Below are 12,005 nucleotides of genomic sequence, written 5' to 3'. Positions count from 1 at the left end.
CAAGGAGTGGCTGGTGGATTCCAACTGCCGACCTTTTGGTTAGCAGCCGAACGCTGAACCACTGGAATACTCAGACAGGCCTCCGTATTTTAAACTGAGTTACCTTTCAGACATTTTTCCCTCTTTGACGACCATCTTCCATAATCAGAGGAGCCCTGGTGGAACAGTGGTTCAGCGCTCGGCTGCTAACTAAAAGGTTGGCAGTTCAAACCCACCAGCCACTCCGAGGGAGAAAGATGTGGCAATCTGCTTCCATGAAGATTACAGCCTTGGAAACCATATGGGGCACTTCTACTCTGTCCTATAGGGTCGCTATGAGTTGGAATCCACTCAACAGCAATGGGTTTGGTTTCCATAATCAAAATCTCATTCTCCTTGATTGTCCCCAGACTCCATCTTTAACCATCTATTCACCTTCCTCAATTTAATCAATTCTAAGGTAAACTCTTCTCTTGTTTTTGTAAATCTACTTTCATATGACTAATTATTTGAAGCATGACTACTAATTAAAATTAAGCCAGCATGAATAGATACTTTGTAAAATATGGGCGGTATCCCTTTAAAAAGTAATAAAATTATATATGACATAACAGTTAATATCCAATATATTAAAATGCAAGTAATATATATCTTACCAGTCATATTTGAACACATTGATTCCATACTAACAGCATGTTTTCCCTTGGTAATTTCAAAGTTTAATTGGAAAAATCTTAGATAAAAAATCTTGTTATGATTTAAGGATAAAACCAAAAAAACCAAACCCATTGTCGTCAAGTTGATTCTGACTCACAGAGACCCTACAGGACAGAGTAGAACTGCCCATAGGGTTTCCAAGACTGTAATCTTTACGAAAGCAGACTGCCACATCTTTCTCCTGCGTGATTTAAGAATAAGGGTCTTAATTTTTTTAAATGCTTAACTATTGTTAAGTATCTATACTGCTATATGCTCACTGCTGAGATTATAATAGTTATATGTTTGTTCTCTGAATTCTTTTTTATTGTCAATTAGCTTCTATACAACATAAACTATAAATATTCTCAGAAAAGAAAAAAAGACATAAAATACGAGGAGAAAAACACTTGTTTTTAAGTTTGCCAGTTGTTACCAAACACTGGGTAGGTGCTGAAGGAATTAAACACATCAGCTTCTTTTCATGCTTTAGCCACTTGCCTAAAAAACAAAAACGTGTTGCTGTCAATTGGATTCCGACTCATAGCGACCCTACAAGACAAAGTAGAACTGTCCCATAGGGTTTCCAAGGAGCAGCTGGTGGATTCAAACCATCAACCATTCGGTTAGCAGCCGAGCTCTTAACCACTGTGCCACCAGGGCCCTTGTCTAGGACTTTTTAATTCATGAATTAGGAAAATTCATTTTATAACCCATGAAAGTTACAGTAATATAAAAATGACTATTTTAGGATTGTTCAAATTGAACAACTTGTAGTAAGAAGCATCAGTAATTAAAATACAAAAAAAATAGTTGAAATCTTGATATGTAAACTGGTTTGGAAGTAAAATTCTTTGCTGTACAGCTCTAGATGCCACATGCCACTAGGTTAATACTCTTGGCAAAATTATACATATACAAATAAGTGTGGCATGTAGAGAATTGGATTCTGAGATACTTACAAAATCATCAATTTCAAGAGGCTCCTGTGTTTAAGCAGAAATTCTGTGTTGAAGAGCACATTCTTATAAGCAGCTAAAACACCCCAAGGATGCTCTTAATCTGAGCGTGTCTTACCTTTCATGCAAATATAAAAGGCACTTTCTCTTTTCTCTAGCTAGAGGAAAGATGATATTTTTAATTGCATCCAATATGAATGTCTAGTTGGATGGAGGGAAAACAAAGTGATGTGAAGTGAATTATATATTTTCTTAAATATATGAAACATGGGCTGGGCAAATGAATATGGGCAAATCACTGGATTTGGTTCTATTTATAGTTATCAGGGCGGACCAAGTCTCTCTGGCTGCTTTCCTTCTGGGGGATGCGTAGACAGTTTATTTTAACACCGTCGCTTAAGGAAGTGATGGATGGATCCCACTGTCTTGTTAAGATTAAATCCAAACAAAAACAAATGTAAAACTCTCAATTAGCTGTACACTGGTCTAATATCTGGAGCCCTAGTGGTGCAGTAGTTAACAGCTCAGCTGCTAACCAAAAAATATCGGGAGTTCAAATCCACCAGCCACTCCTTGGAAACTCTATGGGGCAGGTCTACTCTGTCTTACAGGGTCACTATGAGTCGGAATTGACTCCACGGCAACAGGTTTGGTTTGGTTTCTGCTTGGTCTAATTTATTCCAGATAATCACATATGGTCTGTAGCCCTATTAAGCATTTTGGAGGCACTTGATGGAATACTTTCTCATGTTTTTTTAACGTATATATTTTAAGATGATGAGACAATCATTTTGTGCATATATTCAAGACTTTATCATCACAGAACAGTTCTATGAAGGGCAACATGCTTTGGTCGAATTTGTGTTTAAAATATACTCATTACATGGTACATTCAAGGTTTTTCTCCAGCGAAAACTTACTTTTTGAAATTTCAAATGACTCAAACTTGACTGGCTGGATGTAGTTTACCAGGTTAGACATCTCTTCTGTGGCCATGGCCTCACTCCCAGCAGTCCCCTGGAGCAGAAATAAAAATAACATTTCCAGTGTCAGCATCGTATTATGGAGGGTTATTTTCCCAGGACAATGATCACTTGGCCTGCGTTAGCAGAAAATTGTCCCGCCTCTTCCAAAAAATAATTATTCCCAATAGGAAATTCTTTACAAGAGATGGAAAAGGCAGCATCTCACTTTAAAAAGCGAGGGGTCGGAAGCAGGAGGTTTATGTTAAGCTACCAGCAAGGTGCCCTTCCTCTAGCAGCACCATCTGGGAGCTTGTTAGAAATGCAGACTCGGAGGCCCCTTCCCAGGCCTCCCAAGCTAGAATCCACATTTCAACAAGGTGACCCAAATGCACATGAACGTTCGCGAAGCATTGAGCTATAGCTCATCTTCCACAGAAGAGAGCCCTTAAGAGATATCTATGGTTAATAAATCAACAACTCGCTGTATAATAAGAAAATTAGTATGTAGGTGCCCACCAGATGAACTGAAAACTGCTATATATATACATAAAAAAGGGTTGCCTTGTTGAAGTGAGTAGGGGTGTGCAAACGAATGTTGCTTTTCTTTGTAAGCTTTCCTCTCTCCTTTCTTGCTTCCTTTGCACATCGTAGACAGCACACTATAGTGCAGGGGTTAATCACTCTCGGGTTCTAGAGCCAGATTGCCTGGTTTTGAATTCCAAGCCCACCGCTTAGATGGTGGGCAACCTTGGGCAAGTTATTAAACTGCTCTGTGCCTCAGTTTACCTATCTGTAAAATCAGGATAATACCAGTCTCCATAGCATATAGAGCTGTTGAGATTAATAAATGAGTTTATTTATGTGAAAGGCAGCCATGCCTGGCACATAGTGAACCCTCATGTTATTTTAGCCATTATTAGTTACTACATATTACTTTGATACAGCTTTAAAAAAAAAAAAAAAGGAAAACCAATACTGCAGACTGACTCCTGTAGACTGATCTAATATTTTCTCCTTTTTATAAAAAGAGAGAATACATGGATACAAGCTCTCTTATGAAAACACCTGTGGCAATATTTATGTTAAACGTCAGTTGGGAAATATTCTGTTGCAAATGGACCATCCAAGAAATAAGACAGTTTTTAAATTATCAAGAGGCACTGATCAAAAATTAAACACAATTGAAATAACTGTCAGGGAGAACTACTTACCAAACATTGTAACAGTTTTCCTTTTGCACATTAACTAGAAAATTAGTGCGGAACATACTGGATAAAAAAATGTAGACTACATTTAAGGAAATAAGTCTAAGTGGAAGGACGTTAAGTAAGAGAAGCTTATCATTTGTTGTTTATTTTTATTAATTTAATGTTGTAAAGACACAGATTCTGAGATTGAGAATTTCCAGGATATTTGGAAGCAGATTCAGTATAAACCTCCTAACACCAACTTAACATTCCAACTGACCTGCCACTGATCACTTCTCGGCTTTGTGGAAATAATATTTTGGAGCTGATAAAATTACTTGAGAGGCTTAAGTTTATATTAATAAGTAGTTCAATGGTTCCCAAATTACAACAATGGAATTAACATCAAATTTTTGAACAAGTCTTCAAATCCCACATCTTCTCCGGACTTCGTAACTGTTTGACATTTCATTTCATTGCCTCAAAAGTGAAGCTGGTAGTTTAATATCACTCATTTTTAATTCACCCTCTAGATACCTCACCTGATGGAAGACAATCTCAGCAACTCTGCACATGATAAAGGACTTTGCTCAATATCCTGCCGATTCCTTCAAAGACCTAAGTTTGCACCTTTAGTTTGAAAAGGAGTGGTCAGAAAGTTTTAAAGTGAACTGTGACGCTTTTCGCCACTAGATGGCAGAAGCGACTAGGAAATAGATCCAGGTGGCAGGGTCCAGACTGGCCAGTTGGTGGAACGCCTCTCTGAGGAGTCAAGGGGAAGATACCCACCTCATCCATGGAAGACTTTTTACAGTCATCATCATCATCATCATCATCACTTTCTGTATCAGCTTCCCCTGTCAAATGTAATAACAGATCATCAAGAAAAAAATGCATACAGATTTAAAGCACATGTAACCAGGGCTTTGAACCAGTTCGTTCTGGTTTGAATCCCTGCTGAGAATTTGCATTTCCACCCCATATATACTGAATCAGAATCCATATTTTAACAATATCCCCAGGTGATTCTTATGTATAACAAATGTTGAAAACCACTGCTCTACTAGTGGTCCTCAGAATTGGTCCTTAACCAGCAGCATTAGCTTTGCCTGGGAACTTGTCAGAAAGGCAAATTCTCAGCAATGGTTCCAACTGGCCCAAACTGATTGGAAGCCCTGCGTTCAACATACATTACCAAAATTGATTAGAGTGTTCCTTGAAGACTGGGCTTTTGTTGATTGTTTCAAAATTATTCTTTCAGGGATTTCTATGTTATTAGTTGCAGAGACTTATACTGACATTGTGAATGTTGATTATTTTTCTAAATTTGATTTGTGAATACCATTTAAAATGTCCAAATTCTATAAATGCTCATCCTAATTTCTCTCTATATGCTTTTTAAAACATGCAACATTGTATGTAGTTAGCTTTCTATGGTATGTGTATCCTATTTTAGTGTATACACTCTCTTTTAGGACCTCTCTAATCCTAAAATAGATAAATTATCCCTTTCTCATCTTCTCCTCCTCTCCCCAGCTCTGACTCCTGTGTGGATGGCCAGTACTCAGCCTGGAGCCTTGCATCCACCTCCAAGGCCACAGTAGACCTCACAGAAGCCAAGGAAGATGGTATGAGCAGGGGCACAAAAATTAGGGTCTAGTAACACTCTCGATTACACAAAGAATGCTAGGTGCCAACCATATGTTATGATTTACCTGCCAACTTATTTCATTGATGCACTGTCTTCTAAACAATTCACATATCTTAGAAAATAGTGAAAGTCTGTTTCGAAGGAAGAATACAATGGATGAACCCTAAAAGTCATTATGTTTCAAAATCTAACTCTGTCAGACACTCTTCAGCTTTATATTTAGCCAACGTATAGTCCTGTCAGTGGATTGTTTTTTTCCCCTAAGATTTAGTGGATGTTTCTGCTAGGCTAAATATCCACACCAGTATGAAGCATTATGTTATTCCACAGCTTTTGGATTCATCCAGACCCAGGAATATCAGTATGTAAAAAGATTTTTAAATACAAAGTAAAGAAGACACAATTCTAAATAGTTTGAAGACTACTTACAGCTTTCAGGGTTCACAGACTGCATTAGCACTATTAGCCCAGTAGATGGCAATATTGGCTCAATGATGAGGCTATTCGCGTTGGTGATGTCCCCCCACCTCAATAGTCTTCTGTTTTATCTATACACTTTATCTATATATAAGAATCTATATGTAAATAACACTATATTCACACCACTGTTCTCCAAGGAACTTACGAATGTTTTCATTTGGTTGATGAAGTTCAATCACTGAATGACAGCAGTGAACAAAGTATTCATGAAATATCTTTAGAGAGAAAAAATTTCTGAACCAATAAGCTTAATTATTTAAGAAAGCCATATACTACCACTTTATGATGTTGATATTATGTTAGCACCAATTATATTTTGGATGGAAACCATATTTTTATTACATAAGAAATATATCCTTTTAGGAGGCTTATGGCCACTTCAAATTATTTTATAATCACATTTGTTGCTCCAAATTCTTTGTTACTGTTTTTAATCAGCGAGGGGATTCTTTTAATCAAGTAATTAAAAAAAAAGTTGTTTGGCAGAATATTATGCAAAACACTTCATGGAACACAATCATATACCAGTCATTTCAAATATGCAATCAGATCATTGTTTGATTTATGTGGTAAAGAAAGAATTTATCTCTCATAACTCGCATAGCAGGGAATGGTATCCCTTCTAAGTCTTAGGGGAAATCTAGAGGAATCTTGGTGAACCATAGGAAAATCTATTCCACCCTAGTTCTTTAATTAAAACCTGTTGCCATTGAGTCAATTCCGACTCACAGCAACCCTATAAGACATAGTAGAACTGCCCCATAGGGTTTCCAAGGCTGTCATCTTTATGGAGGCAGACTGCCACCTCTTTCTCCCATAGAGTGAACTGCTGACCTTTCAGTTGGCAGCCGAGCACTTTAACTACTGCACCACCAGGACCCTAGTTCTTTAAGACAAGTGTACTTACAAAGAACTGAATCCTGGAAAAGGCATCTGGCCAACACGGGGGATGATAAGCAAATTAGTTTTGAAATAAGATTCATTTGATATGTTTCAAGTTCCTTGAGTTCCCAAGAACATGCAATATCTACCATCCAAATGGTAACTTAGCAGTGTTCTTTATTCAGGAGCCTACCTACATATTAAAATGTCCAAAAATTTCCACTGAAATAAATAATGATTGCACAACAGGCTTTGGGGCTAGCTTACGAAATCTACCAAATTACTAACAGATTGCTGCTTTTTTCTGTATTAAGCAATAATGTCCACTGCCTGTAAAAATCGTTATTTATGTTACCCATCCAGTTAATAAGAGGGAAAGAGCTCGTAGTGGGAAAGGCAGATGGTAAAAACAAGCACCCACATACAAAGGAAGATATGATTTGCTTGTCAGCATTCAAGGGATAGAATTTTGTGAGGAAATAGGTGGCCTGTTAATGATAGGCCTGTTCATGATATTTATTTCAAAACTTCAAAAAGAACATTCTTACTGAGGAAAAAAAAAAATTTTGAACAGAAATCATCAGAATTCTGCAATAATGTTTGAAATGCACTTTCAAAAGCCACAAAGAAAAAAAAAAAAGAAAAAAAACTCCTTTCAACAAATTATGTAAGGATTTTAATTTAAACAGTAAAAGGGAAAACTGGCAACGGAGACCAAAAAAAAAAAAAAAGAAGAAGAAAAGCTAAATCAGTGTCCTAGTCAACTTCTTTCTGATTGCCCTAGAGTTTACAATTCAATTTTATTACTGTTTTAAAACATTTTAATTGATATGAGATAGGCAGACAGAAGAGTCCACATATCGTAAGCGGACACTGTGGCAAATTTTCCACCAACTGAACATACCTGAGTAATCAGTACCCAGATCAAGAAACGAAACAGAACCAGCCCCCAGAAGCCCACCTGGGCTCCCTCCCAGTCACTTCTCCCCTTAGGGTAAGTAACTATTATCCTGACTTCTAACAGCAGAGATTCCTTTTGCCTGTTTTTGTACTTTATACAAATGGAACCACAGAGAATATGCTTCTGATCCACATCACGTTTGCGAGATTTATCACTGTTTAACCTGGGTAATCAGGATGGACTCAATATAATCACATGAGTCCTTAAGCGCAGAGGATCTTTCCCAGCCTCTGTCAAAGGTGACGCAAACTAGAGAAGCCTGGTCAGAGAGATACAACGTGGTTGGCTTTGAATAAGAAGGAAGGGAGCCATGAGCCAGGAAATCCCTTGGCGGTCTCTAGAAGCTGGAAAAGGCCAGCGAGTGAATATTCCCCTGGAGCCGCCAGAAAGGAATGGAGCCCTGCCAACATCTTGATTGCAGCCCATTGAGATGCTTGTGGGACTTCTGACCTCCAGAACTGCAAGATAATAAATGTGGGTAGTTTGAAGCCACCAAGACTGTGGTGATTTGTTACAGCAGCCATGGGAAACCATACCATGGAAGACTGCTGGCACGAAAATGTTAAAGTCCTTCCAAGCTCATTTCCGAGCAGCCGTTCTTAAACCACACACAGTAGCAAGTACTAGAACGACGCAGTCCCTCACCCGCTCCCGGAGATGAGGGCTCGAACACGCTGGAAGAGTCACTGTAAGTGTTGGAGGCTTGTTCCGACAGCTTCTTTTTGCCACTCCCTTCTGACGACTTGTGTGATTTCTTTTTATTTTTCACCAAAATTTTATACATCAAGTCCATAGGGCTTGGAAGAGGAACTCCAGATTCCAGCTAATGGAAAAAAAAAAAAAGCACATTCTTTAAAAATACTGCTCCTTCTTTCCAGATTCCTGCTCCGAACCCCCGGCACGGCGTAGGGTATCAAGAATGTCTAGACTGTTCTTGATTGTCTTCTACACTGCTCAGTAAATGGCTCAAATGGGTCCTGCATGGGGCTGGCTATCACCTTTTTAAATTATTATTATTACATGAAAGGTATATTTTAATTATTTTGACTATTATTTTTCTACAAAAAATCTACATGAATGAGATCATTGAAATGTACTGGTAGATTTGGTGTACTAAATCTGAACTTCCGTGACATTTCCCATGGACTATGTAAACCCAGCCATCTTAATTTAGGAGAAATAAGAAAGACTTGGTCTGAATTGTCAAAGTAGGAAAGCCAATTCAAATGTGGCTTCTGCCAGGAAGAGTTGGTAAACATGGGCAGGAGCTTCTAAATGAGCCCGTGGAATCAGCTTTCCAGAAACAGTAACAACAAAAAAAAATCCAGCAGAGAGTATCGCCCCCAGACACCCTTTTAGCTCAGTAATGAAGTCACTCCTGAGGTTCACCCTTCAGCCAAAGATTAGACTGGCCCATAAAACAAAACGAGACTAAAGGGGCACAACAGCCAAGGGACAAGGACTAGAAGGCAGGAGGGGACAGGAAAGCTGGTGATAGAAAACCCAAGGTTGAGAAGGGACAGTGTTGACATGTCATAGGGTTGTTAACCATTGTTATAAAACAACATGTATACTAACAGTTTAATGAGAAACTATTTGTTCTGTAAACCTTCATCTAAAGTGTAATAAAACAACAACAAAATCTAAATACATAAATTAAAAAACCCAGTAAAACCGCCATTCAGGCACTCAGTAGTTCAGCTGCAGAGCTCCTTGGTGTCAGAAGTGAACTAACTAGGTGGCTTCAGATTTCCTGCTAGCTCGGAGATTCACGCCACCTTTATTTGCAAGCCTTATTTCTAGTATTTCAAGCTTGCACATCTAATGGGAAAATCAATGTCCCATGAGAGGGTTATTAGATACTGTATCAGAGAGCATGTGTGTAAGTCACAAGACAGGTTATTTTTAGAAAATCTATTGAATTCCCATAAGTTAGTCCTCTTCTTTGCTTGCAGTGGGTCTGGGGACTGGTGTGAACTCACTTAAGGATGTGTGGAGACCGGGCAAAGGAGAGGAAGAGGGAAGAGGCTACTTTAGGATATTCTCACGGCTTCCTTCCGAATGCAGGCATGTGCACAGCAATAAGAGGCCTGGGACCTGCCGCACCAGCAGGTCCAGGTGAGGAAATAAGCAGCAACCAGCAGGGACAGGCCACGTGTAGTGTCTTGTTTTGCCACCCATTTCTCTCAAAGGGTGTGATGAGGGTCCCTGAGAAGTTGTCAGAGCTCTGTCAGCTCCGGACTGTCTGTGTGGGCCGATTGTACTTGGTGGGAATTCTGCGCTCCTGACTGAGTCACGTGTGGCTGGGAGGGAGAGAGAAGGCTGTGGGAAGAAGACAACAGACGCATGTCTCCATCCCTCCACATTGCCGGCATCCTCCTGGTCCACCGGTTCATTATCAGCTACATCAATCTCATCAGGAACCTTAAACATGCCAAGGGAGTGAGGAAGCTTCCTCCCAACCCCAAACCAACAAAATCTAAACCCACTGCCGTGACCTCGATTCTGAGTCGTGGCAACCTCATGGGTTACAGAGTAGAACTCCTCCATCGGGTTTTCTTGGCTGTAAATCGTTACGAAAGCAGATTACCAGGCCTTTCTTTTATGGCACTGTTGGGTGGGTTTGAACCGCCAACCTTTAGGCTAGTACTCGATTGCAGACCTCTCGCGCCACCTAGGGACCTTTTCTTCCCCTACCCCAATCATACACAATATGCATGCTCCTTCAGGAGCAAACATCACAATTGCTTACTGGGTATTTTTCCAGTGGCTCCATGAGAAGGGCATCCCCAAATATCAGTCGGCAGTACTCCGCCATCTTGGCTTGCTGTTTTGGGCTAAGGGAGAACAAGAAAGAAAGGAAGCTTATTCAAAGGGCCCGAACAGGATTACGTTGGTGTTACTAGTCACAGAAAGAGGTGATTCCCTCACCCTATCATTCAGGATCAGTTTTCATCATTCTGAACCCCTTGTTTATTATCCTGACTCCTGAGAATCTGAACAACACAAACAGGTAGATAGTGAAGGCAGCAGCTGTAAGGCTGTTCCTAAGGCGGACCTGCATGGACACAGGCAGAGGGGACAGCAGGTCATTTGCCTGCCCCTGGATTTTGGAAATTTCCCGAGTTAGACTCAGTTCCTTTGGTTTAATTTCCTGATTCTAAGTCAAATGCAAGACACTTGGAGGGGAAGAATGTCTCAGTGTGAATTCTTGGGTGAAATTCTTTGTCAAAATGTGAGCGAGCTGAGTTGCAAAGGAGTGTTTATAAGGAAGTAGGTGAGGAAGAGAGGGAGGGAGGGAGGAGAGAGTGAGAAAGAGAGAATATTTTAAAATGTAGAAAAGGGCAGACCTTGGGTGCACTAGCTGAGGGGGGATCCTACAGGAAAGTTAAAAGGAGCCGGTGTCTTGGGGAAAGGTGTGGGCTACTTTCATGTGCATAATGAGGAAGCAGAGGGGATTATGAGCCTGAGTATGTTGCCAATGGGAACCTGATCTGATGGAGAAAGGCAGAGCTGCAGGGTTCCCTGAACTGAGCTCGTGCTCTGGACCACTCTGCCTGTATAAAATAGGGAGAATAACAACTGTTCTTGGAAAGAGACAAAGCCCGCTGAGAAGATGAAATGAAGTAATGGATGCAAACGTGCTTTAAATATTGAAAGAGAAGGGCAAAGGTAAGACAATCCCACTGTTAGATGGCATCATCCACCAGCTGGACGAGACACTCGTGTGCCCGGTAACATGCGAACACAGTTGATGTAAGCGAACTTCCGCATTTTTTCAATACTCCTGCTTTCCTTCATCTTTTCAAAAAGCAATAAAATATTTCTCTCATTCGGCAGAATGTTCAATATCATTATAGAGTTGTTCAATTCCGTTGGATTTTATGGGCGCTGATTTTGATCTACAGGCTGTAGATCTACATGCCGCAATGTTAATACGTTTTAGCAGAACTAGGGCTGTACTAAGAATAAGTAAGAGTGATAAAAAGCCTTTCTTTACTACGATTCAAATCTATTATAAAATGGGGTGCTTATTTTCTGTCCTTCTTCTATGAATGTTAAATCTGGATCATGGACTGTTTTTTCTTGGGGGGTGGTGCTTCGGGAGTTCAAATTATATTGCAATAGTCCACAGGGAAAAATACTTTTTATATCCTTTTTAGGAGTCTTGGTGGCACAGTGGTTAAGAGCTATGGCTGTTAACCAAAAGGTCAGCAGTTCGAATCCACCAGCCGCTCCTTGGAA

General features: G+C 39.9%; 1 protein-coding gene across 2 annotated transcripts in view; it reads right to left on the bottom strand.

Moving 5' to 3' along the window:
• PLCB1 (phospholipase C beta 1) overlaps positions 1-12,005 on the bottom strand; it is an 819,608-nt gene that overhangs the window by 169,261 nt on the left and 638,342 nt on the right. For both annotated transcript variants that reach the window (XM_004383055.3, XM_004383054.3), the window contains exons 13-16: positions 10,513-10,597; positions 8,406-8,583; positions 4,576-4,643; positions 2,555-2,651 (exon numbers count right to left, since the gene is read on the bottom strand). In XM_004383055.3, coding sequence (XP_004383112.1) covers positions 2,555-2,651; positions 4,576-4,643; positions 8,406-8,583; positions 10,513-10,597 — 428 coding nt within the window. The remainder of the gene's footprint in view (positions 1-2,554; positions 2,652-4,575; positions 4,644-8,405; positions 8,584-10,512; positions 10,598-12,005) is intronic.

The sequence above is a fragment of the Trichechus manatus genome, unplaced genomic scaffold, assembly GCF_000243295.1.
Source record: "Trichechus manatus latirostris isolate Lorelei unplaced genomic scaffold, TriManLat1.0 scaffold00104, whole genome shotgun sequence".
Classification (NCBI taxonomy): domain Eukaryota; kingdom Metazoa; phylum Chordata; class Mammalia; order Sirenia; family Trichechidae; genus Trichechus; species Trichechus manatus.
The sequence above is the reverse complement of the archived record's forward strand: the minus strand, read 5'-3'. Positions and strand labels throughout refer to the sequence as shown.